Raw genomic sequence first — 13,581 nt, 5'->3', positions numbered from 1 at the left:
CTCTTTACACGTGATTCTTCTGTGTGGATCCGGGGGCTCTCAGCTCAGGGCCCTGGTGGGTCAGCCTGACCACACCGGCCAGCCCTGGGTCCTGGTTTGGAGCAGCACCTGGTGTGACGGGACGGGACGAGATTCCGCTGCTCCTCTTGCCCTTACGCTTCGCGGGTAAGAAGCGTCCTCAGGGGCCCTGATACTTGCTCGCCTGGGTGGGCTGGATGCTGCCCCTCACCTGGGGACTCCACGAGGGCGGGGCTGCTTGGCCTCCCGCTGTGTCACCCAGACAGCGACTCACGACATCACGTTGCAGCAGCGGCTTCTCATGGAGACTGGAGCTCAGCCTGCACAGCTGTCTCTACTGCCCTGAGGGGGGCTGAGGCCCGGGCCTGGGACCAGGGGGCTAGCCTGGAGGGGCTGAGGGAGCGGCTGCCCCCTCTGCTGACTGCTTGGTGGGCACAGGGCGCTGCCAGCCCCACGGCGGGACCTTGGTGCTCATCCTCCAGCCGAGGGGAGGGTCATGCCCTTTCCCAGGGGCAGCCTGAACCCCCGGGGCTCCAGGCAGCACCTCTGCGCAGGCCCAGCGCCGCTCCAGAGTTCCAGCTGCCCTCGTGCCCCAGCAGGCCCCCGCTCTCCCAGCACCACCTTGTTTGCTCCCCAGGGACTCATCCCTACTATCTCCACAGAAGGGATATTTAAGTTGAGCTCTGATGACGGGGTAGGAGTTTTATTGGCAGGAAAGCAGGGGGTGAAAGCAGAGGTAGCATCGTGAGCAGAGGCTGGTGGGGGTCGGGCGCCTCGTCAGGACGCTGTGCTGTGCTGGCCCAGCCTCATCGTGTGGTCCTGGACCTCTGGGTCCTTCTTGGGGCCACCTGAGCCTAGGAAGGTTTGCTCAAGGGGAGCAAGTGCTGGCGCTGACAGCAAGCTTGGCTCTGCCGCTGCCAGCCAGGCCCTTGTCCAGTGGCTCTTGAAGCCTCACGCTGCAGGACAGTGGCAGTAGAGTGACCTATGACCTGGCATTGGAGAGCCAAGGGCCGTGTGCAGAGTTAGACTCTATGTCCACTTGTATCGTCCCCACCCGCCTGCTGAGTTTCCATGGGCTGCATTCTCTTCGGGTGGGTTTTACAGCCAAGGGCTGTCAGGGTCTGGAGTTGGGGCTCTGGAAACTCCTGGAAATTCTGGAACTGGACGATGAGGAAGAAAAGGCTCAGGGCAGCACGTCAGGTGCTGGAACCTGCTGTGACCCCAGCACAGGGACACGGGCTGCTGACCGCCGAGGCGAGGCAGCTCTCTGACCTGTTTTCCCCCTTCACATCTTTCTTTCTGACTAAAGCTGCGTTTTCTGCTCTTAAGGCTTCACGTGATTACATTTAGCCCCCTGCCATACCCCTGTATTCTGGGTAATCACCCCACCTCGAGGTCCTTCCTCACGTCTGCAGCGGCCCTTTTCCCTGAAGAGTACCATAGTCACAGGTTTCAGGCTTAGGATGTGGGCATCTCTGGGGCCATTGTTGCGTCTGCTCCAGGGGGTGTCAGGAAGAGGAGGGCCCTGCAAGATGGTGGGCCAGGAGCTGCTGAGGCCTCTGGGGGCCTCGGCTCAGCTGTCTCACAGACCGCCTACCTCATCTTCCTCCTCAGGAAGGTCTCACGCTGAGTACCGCCCCTCCAGCAGACCTGAGACAGTGGCTGGAGCACTTGGCATACGGGGCGGGGGGGATCCCAGTGAGACACGTGCACTCGTGGGCAACAGCCAGACCACACGTGACCATGGCACCCTGCCCACTCCCTGCTGCACCTGCCCAGGAAGCCAGACCACAGCCTCTGCTGCAATCATCCCAACGGTCAGGCTTGGTCAGGAACTGCCAGCTTCCCTAATTTTTGTCCGCGTGTTCAACTTAGCATCAACAAGAGAAGAAAGCCGAATGTACCCCCTGCCAGGCCCGCGGGATGCCCCGCTTCTAGTTGCCTGCTTCCAGCCTCCCCCGTCCCCCTCCCTGGCCTGCACGCCCGTCTCTGCCACGCGCCAGTGGCTGAGTTCCCTTGCTGTCTCACGCTCTGAATAGGGGAGATAGCTTTTGCTTGTTCTCCTATGGGTGGTGCTTGTTTATTTCCACGCTGGGAGACGTGGGTGGGCAGTGGGACGGGGACACAGCCTGTACAGGTGGGTTAACGCACAGGTTCTTGCTGGGCGGCTGGGGATCTCAGAGCCAGGCCCCTGGAGGTTGGGGAGGTGCTGGGTGGTGGGCTGAGAGCAGCCCTCAGGGCGTCTGGAGAGAACCCTCAGGCAGAGGTGGCACTCACAGTGTCCCCCCAGTAGCATGGCCATCCCACCAGGCACTGCGATGTGGGCAGGGCACTGAGAGCACCTGCCTCCGGCCTCTGGCAGCTTCCAGGTGGGGTCCTGGTTCCTACGGAGGCCTCTCATTAGAATAGCCCCACAAACTTGGCAAAAATGCAGACTGTTTGTTCCTGAGTGAACACTCACTCTGTGGATCTGGGTGTGGGGCTGGGAATGAGCATCTTCAAAGCTCCTGGGGGCCCAGCTAGACCTTGGAGCGCAGCTGGGTCTCCGCAAGAGCTCAGGCAGACACACCGCCCGCCCCACGGCCCAGGTTTGTCTTCCTCCCTGCGTCCCTCCTCGTTTCACAGAATGATTGCGGATTTAAATGCACAAAGATGGTATCAACTACAAATTGGCACTTGTCGTTGGCACCTGCCACCTACTTCTACAAGGATTAAATCAGGTGCTGCTGCAGCTGCTGACTTTCAACACCCCCCTGAAAGGAGCTCGGGTGGAGAGCAGAAATGAGGCACTCTGCTCTGGGAAAAACTGGCAGAACAGGTCTGCAGATACATATTTTCAGGAGCAGATTTTATGAGCCCAATTCTTGTATCTCCTCCTATCTAGATAAGCACTGAAATCCTTCATGGTGATGACTGCTGCTCGTGACTAGCAGAAACCTTCTGTAAAAAAATACGTGTTTGATTGCATGTACTCCCCTTGAATGAAAATCACACATATACGGACCTTCCCTCCACCTCTTTGGAGCAGTTTCTCAGAGCTATCTGAAATGCTGTCTCCCGGGCTGCAGTCCTCATTTTGCCCCAAATAAAACTTAGCTCACAACTCTCACATTGTGCATTTTTTTTTAAGTCGACAGTGGCTTCTCTGCCTCTGTCCCCCTTGGCATCTGACGTCCCATTTATTGCTGTTAATTAGGTACCTGGGCGAACCTTCCCTCGGGCATCTGTAACTCTTGGGCCTCGTTCGTTTGGCTCCACGCTGATGTGGATAACCCATTTCACTGGCTTTCCTTCTGCCATTAGTTTCCGTAGCCCTCGTGTAAAATTTCCAGATTGTAATTTCCCGACTCCAAGTTGTGTGGTGAGCTAGGGTTGGTTTCACCGCCTCCCTTGCCTTTGTCCCATCCTTGGTGAATTTTTAATTGTGCAGGTGAATCTGCTGAGGTGTTTACCCTCCTGAAACCCCTGGGACCAGCCCGAACCAGGGATGGCTGGACTTACATGTTGTGTGTGTGGTGGGTGCAGGTGTCACAGAACCACGAATCCAGGGTCAAAGGGACAGTCATGAAAGTCGGTTCTCACTTGATTCTTCCACAACATTTTAGTAGAAAAATTTTCAAGCTTTTTCAGAAAAGTTGAATGAATTGTTCTGTGGACATTCACAAGCCACCCCCTAGATGCCACAGTTAACTTTTTCTACATTGCTCCATCCATCCATCATCCATCCATCCATCCATCATCTATCCATCTATCCATCCATCCATCCATGATCCATCCATCCACCATCCATCGTCCATCCATCTATCCATCCATCCATCCATGATCCATCCATCCACCATCCGTCATCCATCCATCTATCCATCCATCCATGATCCATCCATCCACCATCCATCGTCCATCCATCTATCCATCCATCCATCCATCCATCATCCATCCATCATCCATCATCCATCCATCATCCATCCATCATCCGTCCCTCCATCATCCTTCATCCATCCATCCATTCATCCACCCATCATCCCTCAGTTCCTCTTGCTGTTTTTGCACATTAATTACAAAGTAGCTGCACTTCAGTTGATGTTGAATCCTGGGGACCCCATGCTGCCCAGTGACCACGTGGCCTCAGTTTAAATTCCCCTGGAAACAGGAAACCTGCTGCCTGCTGCAGCCCAGTTCCACCGCTCCAGGTGAACCAGGTTCCCTTCTGTGCCAGGGGCCCAGTGACAGGCTCCCTTTCTCCCAGGTGTGACTCTTCAAAAGAAGGCATTGAAGGGAAGCAAGAGGTGGAACCCATGGGGATGTTAGAGCCCTGGGCTGGGCCCTTCCAAGCCTCTGGCCCAGGGCCTCTGGCAGGCCCGGAATGTGTGGGTCTAACAAGCCCGTAGGCGAGGCTGATGCAGCTCCTCCAGGCTCCACTTTGAGAACTACTGACTTAAGCTTGCACGGCTCAGTGGAAGTCCAGTTATCCCTAAAATAACTGCTTAGAGTCTTGGGTGTCCTTTTGGAATAGGTATGGAAACATGCTTCTGGCCCGAGGGTACCACTGTTTGGCCCCCGAGGGAGGCCAGGCCAGCCCCTCTCCTGGGCCCACGGACACGCCAGGCTGCTGGTCGTGGGGCGGGCACCTTCAGGGCGGCGACTTACTACTGTCTGGGTGTGTTTCAGGCTGCACGTCTCTGCAGGTCTGCCGCCGGCCGCCCCAGTGGCCTCTGTGGCTCTCCTCAATGCCTTGGTGTCCATGGCTCTACCGACCGACAGGAGATGGGGTCCTGGCTGAGTCCCCACAGAGAGGCATCATCATTACAGCTGGATGGGCCGTGGCACCAATAACCTTTCTTTGCTTAATTTATTTCCTCACCACCCAAAGTAAAATGTTCTGTAAGCAGGCAAGTGTTATCTCTGAGAACCCCTTTGCCGCCTTCTGTGGACTGCGCAATGCCGTCTTTCACACTCTGCTGTTGCAAGTTAAGTCATTAAACAAAGAGTAAACTTGTGCTAATTGTCGATGGCTTATTACTACCTAGGAGGACGGCCAGGCTGGGGATGTGTGTGAATTTCATTAATTTCTCCAGGCTTTTGGGGTTTGGCTTGAACTCAAAGGCCCTCCATGAGCAAACTCTTGTAAAAGCTTTAATTAACTCTTGCCAGTGTCAATGTTTTATTACCTTCTGTAGCCGACAGGCTCCCCCCGAGACTAATTTACACGGATGTTCCCAGCCACCGTCATGAAGCCACAGAGGCCACTGGGCGGACGGGAGTGGATTGAGTTGCTTTATGGGCTTCAGCTCAAGGGCAGTTCCTCCGTCAGAGATGATGGCGGGGGCGAGTGGGGGGTGTCTTCTGTTCTGGGGAGTCAGAACTTGTTGCATCAGAAACCGAAGGGCTGAGCTTAGACCGACATATACACACTACTATATATAGAATAGGTAACTAATAAGGACCTACTGTATAGCACAGGGAACTCTACTCAATACTCTGTAATGACCTATATGGGAAAAGACTCTAAAAAAGAGTGGACATATGTATATGTATAACTGATTCACTTTACTATGCAGCAGAAACTAACACAACATTGTAAATCAACTATACTCCAATAAAAATTAATTTAAAAAAAGAAGCCAAGGTGCTGAGCTTGGAGATACAACCTTGGCCATGCCCTTGAAGGCTAAGTGGGGTCTGGGACTCAAGTTTGGGCCTTGATCTAAGCTTGGAAGCTGTGGGATGGAGGATGAGTCACGCCCACCTCTGGCTCCCTTTCCCTCCATTTGAAGGTGAGGGCAGGAACATTGCCCCTAGACGGCCAGGTGCGGGGGCATCTTCACGGCCATAGGTGTATGCAGAGACGCTGACTTCCACTGGCTTGTGGTCTGGGGTCCATGGCTGCCTGGCCTCTCAGGGTGGGAGCCAGGGGACAGACATTGTCATCCTGTGGCCCCTGCAGCAGCCACCTGCCACATTCCACCCACGCCCGCAGTCCCTGCCTCTCTGCCCACAGGACCAGAAGGGCTTGGGGGGATGACAAGCCCAAGCTCACCATGACTCCTGGGGGTAGAGGGGGTGGAGGTCTGCACGATGCAGGTACCGCAGCCTGCCAGGCCTGCATCCCTGTGCCACTGGCTTCCCCTTGGCTCCAAATCCAAATTTATCCAAACATTGATTTTTGAGGCTTGCTACTTCGATTTGATTGAGGTAATATTTACATGCAGTGAATGTAAGATTGTAAGCGGATGATTCCATGAGCTTCCGCAGATACACACAAGCGGGTACGGAGCCCTGGGTTCCCTCGAGCCCTGGCACCAGTCTGCTGGCTCCCCAGGCACCGTGTTCTGATATGGCCCCTAGAGACTGGCCACCTTGAGCTCTGCACGAGGGACTTTTCCATCCCCCTTCTTTTGTGTCAGGTGACGTCCCTGGGGTTGAGCCCTGTGGTTTGTGTGTCAGCGTCTCCTTTCCTTTTACTGAGGAGTAGGGTTCCCATCTGTTTGTCTATTACTTGTTGACGTGTGTTACATTTTGTCCAGGTTTTGGCCACCATGAAAAATGCTGCTATAAACGTTCTTGCATAATGCCCTTGTGTGGTTGTTGTTTTTGTTTCTCTTGGAGGGTATTGTTGAGTCGTTGGGTAGTGTGTGTTCAATTTCATGAGAAACTGCCAGGCTGTTTTCTGGCCGGACCGTTCTTCACCCCCAGCAGCAGTGCTGTCAGCACTTGATACTGTCAACCCTGAACTTTAGCCATCATGGTGGGTGCACAACAGTATCTCCTTGAGATTCTCATTTGCATTTTCCTGAAAACTGATGGTGTTGGGCTTCTTCTCATCTACTTATTGGACAACTGTGTATTTCACTTTGTGAAGTATTTGTTCATGTTTTTTGCTCATTTTTAAATTGGCATGTCTTCTTATTGATTTGTATTTCTTTATATCTTCTGGGTAGAAATCAACAGTCAGATATACACATTACACAGTTTCTCCTCGTCTGGGGCTTGTCTTCGTAAGCAGAAGTTTTTCATCTTGATGAGTGCTTTCTACTTTTGTAATTGAGATGTACATAGACTCTCTGAGCTGGGATTGTAAGTTTAGTTTTTTTAATTAGAAAATTTCATTATTCCCTGAAATATGACACAAATGAATCTATCTATGAAACAGAAACAGAATCATGGACATAGAGAACAGACTGGTGGTTGCCAAGGGAGAGGGGGTTGGGGGAGGGGTGGAGTGGGAAGTTGGGGTCAGCAGATGTAAGCTTTTATATATAGAATGAATAAACAAGGTCCTACTGTATAGCACAGGGAACTATATTCAATATCCTGTGATAAACCATAATGGAAAAGAATATAAAAAATAATGTATATATATGCATAACTGAATTACTTTGCTGTACAGCAGTGATTAACACAACATTGTAAATCAACTATACTTCAATTAAAAAAAAAGTAAAAAATTTCATTATTCCCATGATACATCCCCTGCTCACCCCAAGGTAACTGGCGTTGGCAGCCTCACCTGTATCCTCCTTCACCTTTCTCCACGCTGCAAACACACCCACGTGAGATTGCCCTTTTTTTTTTTCACTTAGGTGGGCCTGGACTCCACACTCAGGGACTGGCCTTCTCACGTCACAGCACAGTGCTTCATCCACGGAGGCAACACAGATGGAGATCTGACACCTTCTTTTTCGTTGCTGCTTAATATTCCAGAGAATGGCTGTGCCATGGTTTATTTAACTCCTCTTTTTAAAGAATTTTATCGTTTTATTTTGCTGGGAATTCAGGTTGTTTCCAGTTTCTTGCTGCCTCAAACAATGCTGGGATCTGAGCACACAGCTCTCACACCACCTCACCATGTCACAGGCCTTGGAAGCTGCTGCCTTTTTCCTGTGGGATAAATTCCCAGTGCGAGACCGTTGGGTCATTGAGTGTGTGGTTTTGAGACTTGACAGGTCTGGCAGATTCTTCCCCCAAAGACTGTGGGAATTCACAGCAGTGGGTGAGGTTCTGTGTCCCGTTCACAAGCACTGGCTGTTGTCACTTAACGTGTACGTCAGTCTGATGGGCGATGACACTCGTACTCATCCCCCTGCAGCCCAGTTGTGCTTTTCTATGAACTCATCTTAAAAACTGACTTGCACAGATTATCTACAGATTTCTTTGCTGTTCAGAAATGTTCTTTTTCTCTCTTTCTCCCCATTTTGTCTTCAACACTCTCCCTTGCTCTTCACCTTGTCCTTCTCAAATGACGTGTTTCAAACCAATTCTTAGGAGATCTTTGGTTCTCATTCAGTGATTTCCCGTCATTTGAAATGGATGTGACTCTCCCCACGTGTTTTCCTCCAGCCTCAGGCCCTGCCGACAGGCCTTGTGGCCGCTTGAGCTCCCTGGGAATCCAGTGCGCAGCTTCTGGGTAAGACTTTGATTACGGCTGGCTTTATAGGGACCGTCTCAGTTTTGTAATTGCGCCCTAGTGTCCTGGACGTGGTTTCTTTTTAGAGGACTGATCCTACCCGCGCCGGGATCAGATTCATCGTGACTGAATCTGAACCTCCCTCCATGGTGACTGAGCTTGTTTATGAGCCTTTCTTCCCGAGAGTGGGTTTTGTGGCTGGAGAACCAGCTCCTGGCCGCTGTGGAACTGGCACCGCCGGCCTCGGTGTGGCGTGGTTCCATCCCAACCACCAGCAGGGCGTCTGCACCCCGGGAAGGAGGGTGCCCTTAGAGCCCAGGAAGCGGTGTGCGTGCAGGGCCACAGCCTTGTCCAGAGCATGAGGAACACGCCCAGCCGCTCTCTCCTCCTCCACTCTGGGGCGCTTTGTGGGGACTGGGGCCAGGCAACCAAAGCACGGAAATGCTTTTCAAAGCGTCAAAACCTATTTGACTAGAGGTTGAGCCTTTCAGCATTTCAACTGTCCATACGTGTCCACGTGTCAAGTGACATGTCAAGTGAAGGGGCCTCCATGAATTTCTTTCTCTCTCTCTCTTTTTTCTTTTAAATATTACCTAGAGTACAGGGCCTGCACAAGTACAGCACTTTATTATTTTTAAAAATATTTATTTATTTATTTTGGCTGTGCCGGGTCTTAGTTGCGGCACACAGGATCTTTAGTTGCAGCATGTGGGATCTAGTTCCCTGACCAGGGATGGAACCCGGGCCCCCTGCATTGGGAGCTCAGAGTCTTACCCAGTGGACCACCAAGGAAGTCCCTCTTTCTTCTTTCTTTCTCTCTCCCTCCCTCCTCCTTCCTTCCTTCCTTCCTTCCTTCCTTCCTTCCTCTCTCTCTTCTTTCTTTTCCTCCTCCTTCCCTCCCTCCCTTCCTCTCTCCATCTAATAATGCTCTATGTAGAACATTTGAATGATTATACCACAGAGTATAATGAATAAAAGAAAGCTTGCAGACTTCCCTGGTGGTCCAGTGGTTAAGACTCTGTGCTTCCACTGCAGGGGGCACAAGTTTGATCCCTGGTCGGGGAACTAAGATCCTGCATGTCACGTGGTGCGGCCAAAGGAATAAAAAAAGAAAAAGAAAAAAAGTTTGCAAACTTGCACATAATCTCACTATCCTCAGATAATCTCCCACACTAGCTTTGTGGATTTCTTTCAGTGATACACATACATTTATACACACATATATATATTAAATGTTGTGTGTGTTTAAAATTTGACTCCTATTATGTATGTAATTCTCTCTTACTTAACATTATATTATCTGCATGTAACTATGTCATTAAGTATTCTTTTCTTTTCTTTTTTTTGCGGTACGCGGGCCTGTCACTGTTGTGGCCTCTCCCGTTGCGGAGCACAGGCTCCGGACACGCAGGCTCAGCGGCCATGGCTCACGGGCCCAGCATGTGGGATCTTCCCGGACCGGGGCACGAACCCGTGTCCCCTGCATCGGCGGCGGACTCTCAACCACTGCGCCACCAGGGAAGCCCAAGTATTCTTTAAAAGTGTAATTTTTGGGTAAACTTTTTATTGAAGTATAATATACACAAAAGAGTGCACGCACCATAAATGTTTAGCTCAACTGATTTTTCACATGAAAATGTGATTTTTACACTAAGTAATCTGTTGCATGTAACTTATCCGAGCAGCCTGTTGTTTGTAATTTTGCATGATGATAAATAACTCTGTAACAGACCTCCTCGTGCACAAATCTGTGGGTGCATCCTGGGTGACTGATTTTTCATTAAACATACATGATTGTAGGAATCACCCTCCCAGACTTCAGACTATGCTACTCAGCTACAGTCATCAAAACCACATGGTCCTGGCACAAAAACAGATACATGGATCAATGAAACAGAATAGCGAGCCCAGAAATAAACTTACACATGTATGGTCAATTAATCTACGACACAGGAGGCAAGAATATACAATGGAGAGAAGACAGTCTCTTTAGCAAGTGGTGCTGGGAAAGCTGGACAGCCGCATGTAAAACAACGAAATTAGAACATTCTCTAACACCGTGTACAAAAATAAACTTACAATGGATTAAAGACCTAAATGTAAGACCTGAAACCGTAAAACTCCTAGAAGAAAACATAGGCAGAACACTCTTTGACATAAATCATAGCAATAATTTTTGGATCTGTCTCTGAAGGCAAAAGAAATAAAAGCAAAAATAAACAAATGGGACCTCATTAAATTTAAAAGCTTTTACACAGCAGAGGAAACCATCAACAAAACAAAAGGAAACCTATGGAATAGGAGAATATATTTACAAATGATGATCAACAAGGGGTTAATATTCAAAATACATAAACAGCTCATATAACTCGACCTCAAAAAAAAAAAAAAACAACCCAATCAAATATGGGCAGAAAACCTGAATAGAAATTTTTTTTCCCAAAGAAGACATAGAGATGGCCAGCAGGCACAAGAAAAAATGCTCATCATTGCTAATTATTAGAACAATGCAAATCAAAACCACAATGAGGTATCACTTCACACCTGTCAGAATGGCTATCATGCTTCGTATGTGAGAAGATTTTAACTTCTTATTTAATTTCTTTAATTGTTATGAGAAAATTTGGGCCATCATTCTTAGAAAGGTTTTCAAATTGAGTGTAACTTACACTTGGAAACGTGCCAGTTTGTGTTACAACTTGATGGGTCTTCCATGTCACCATCACCCAGGTCAGCCCCACTCTGGTCCCTTGTGTCCCCACCTGTGTGTGGCTGTTTGACCAAATACTTATCTGCACCTACTGATGTGGCCTTGTACTTTCCCTTTATTCTTTTAATGTGGTGAAACACAGTAAGTGATTTTCAATGACAGGTCAACCTTGCATTTCTGGAATAAACCCAACTTGGACATGCTATTACCATTTGCATATATTGCTGGATTGGATTTGCTAATGTTTTCTTTAAGATATTTGTGTCTATGGTTATGAAAAAGATTGACCTCTAATTTTCCGTTCTCAAAATCTCCCTTTGATGCAAAACCAATTTTGTCAGACAGAAGGTAGAAGGTTTAGCCCTCTGGAAGGCAGCTGGTGGCGAGGGGAGGGAGTTGGTGGTGGCTCAAGAGCTACAGATTCTGGTAATTTTCACTGAGATTTGGCAGGTTTTCTTGCACAAATATCTTTTCAGTTGCTCTATGCCCTTAGGGCGGTTTCCAGAGACTTCAAAACGGTTATGATTATTTAAAAATACTTTTCACCAGTTGTGGCTGTCTCACTGCAGAACGTGGACTGTTTCGTTATCTTTGTTGGTAGGATTTCCACTATTAGTGCTTTTCTGTCTTTTGCATTTCTTTTCTCTCAGGTGAGACTTCCGTGTAATTTTGTCAGCTCTGCTCTGCAATGGACTATTTCTCTCTCCAGCTAAATCTATTCTGCTCTTCAACCCATGGAGTTTTCAATTTCAATTATTATATTTTTCATTTTCAGAAATTCCACTTTGTACTTTATTAAAACTATATGGTCAATTTTGAGAGTCTCTTGTTCCTTTGGTTTTTATCCATTTCAGCATATTAAGCATCTTTATATTTTTGAATTTGATAATTCCCTTTCATTTTCTCAGTGAATCCTCTCTCCTCACTTTTTGTTGTTGTTGTTGATTCTAGATTGAAATGGTTTGTTTCCTCATACATATCATGATTAAAAAAATTCAAGTTTATCTGTGGGGATTCTTTGTGGCCTGAATTTAAAATACCTCCAGAAAGGATATACGTTTGCTTCTGTCAGGAGCCTGGAGATTGTGAATCTAGGTCTGTTGTAACCTGGATTTTCAGCTTTTATTTTCCACACAGATGCAGCGTGACTCCCATCCCCAAAGCCCTGGGCGTGTTGTCTTCTTGGGGGAGATTCCTTCCCTTTTCAAAGCTCCCAAGTCTCTGTCCAGCGTCAGGGATGCTCAGTGACCCCTTGTGGGAAGGCAGACCTCTGGCCTTGTTCTCTGGCAGGTTCTGCATTGGACAGGCCAACTCCTCTGCCTGCCGGGTGCCTGTGGGTGACCCTTCACCTCAGCAGACCCGGGGTCCAGTCCGCTTCCCCCCCTCTGCCGATGCACAGGCTTGCATCCTGGCATCAAAGCTCAGCAGCTCTGTGACCTTGGGTTAGTTTTTAAAAAACGTCTCTGAACCTCAGTTTCCTCATCTGTAACGTGGCCACATAGCAGTACTCTAATGGCAGTTAAATTATTTCTTTCCTTCCCTTTCTTTCTTCTTTTATACCCATTTTCCCTCACTTAGAGTAACTATTAAGCCCAGACCACCAGAAAACCTGAACTGTGTATTAAATTAGATTGAAGCTCTCCTTGCAATATAATAGCGGTTCTTTGAAAGTATTTCACCTCTTAATCTGTTCCGCTGGTGTCTTCTTGCCTCTCTGATTTGCCAGGAGGGCAGAAAACCCCAAAAAAAGCTTCGACATAAAAAGTCTCTTGGTAGCTGGTGTAATAAATCTTCAACCGGAATTCAGGTAACTCTCACCTTTGAGCCACGATGAGGAAGAGGGGAAGAGCTGGGCAGAAGGACATCCCATGCGGCTGCCCCCCTTGGAAGGCGTTCTCAGACATGGCGTTTAAGGTCTGCTGGGGTGTCTTCAGGTAGCTGGAGCTCCCAAGACTGGGGTGTCATGTCCTTTGAATATTTCTCGAAAGATAAAATACTCTGACTGCCCGTGTATTTCAAGTCTTGTGCATGTAATGAGAACCTTTGCTTCCAGTGCCAGGTGCTCTGAAAGGGGGTAAGATGTTAATTCACAGTCAGTAAAGTTCCCTCCTACTTTCACTGTGAAGGATCTGGGATCCCGCCTAGCTGAACTGTCGGGGCTGCGTGGCAGTCACAGCTGTGAAGGGTTCAGGAGGTTTGTTTGTCACCTCTTCTGGGTGGCAGGCCCCTTGCTCCCTTTTCCATCAAGGCCTTGTGTTCCTATAAGAGATGACACACGTGACGACTCCTCTCTCGTCCTGGGTTCACTTGCCTGTCCGGAAAGGCCCCCTTCTCCTCTGGCAGGTGGTGCCTCAGCTCCAGAAGCAGCCCCTCCGGAGGCTGTGTTGCTGTGCCCAGAGGCTTCTGTGCTTCACGAGTCTTACTGGAAACCCTCCCCAAGCCATGCTCGCAC

General features: G+C 49.2%; 1 protein-coding gene across 8 annotated transcripts in view; it reads left to right on the top strand.

Annotated features, from left to right (window-relative positions):
* APMAP (adipocyte plasma membrane associated protein) overlaps positions 1 to 13,581 on the top strand; it is a 95,661-nt gene that overhangs the window by 44,576 nt on the left and 37,504 nt on the right. The window contains exon 10 of one of the 8 annotated variants that reach the window (XM_067707407.1): positions 4,684 to 4,863. The exons of 6 other annotated variants lie outside the window; for them this stretch is intronic. In XM_067707407.1, the coding sequence (XP_067563508.1) occupies positions 4,684 to 4,848 (165 nt within the window). In that variant the 3' untranslated portion in view covers positions 4,849 to 4,863. Of the gene's footprint in view, positions 1 to 2,902; positions 2,960 to 4,683; positions 4,864 to 13,581 lie in introns of those variants that run through there. One more of the 8 variants, XM_067707414.1, reaches the window with a different exon arrangement.

Source organism: Pseudorca crassidens, chromosome 15, assembly GCF_039906515.1.
Source record: "Pseudorca crassidens isolate mPseCra1 chromosome 15, mPseCra1.hap1, whole genome shotgun sequence".
NCBI lineage: Eukaryota > Metazoa > Chordata > Mammalia > Artiodactyla > Delphinidae > Pseudorca > Pseudorca crassidens.
The sequence above is the reverse complement of the archived record's forward strand: the minus strand, read 5'-3'. Positions and strand labels throughout refer to the sequence as shown.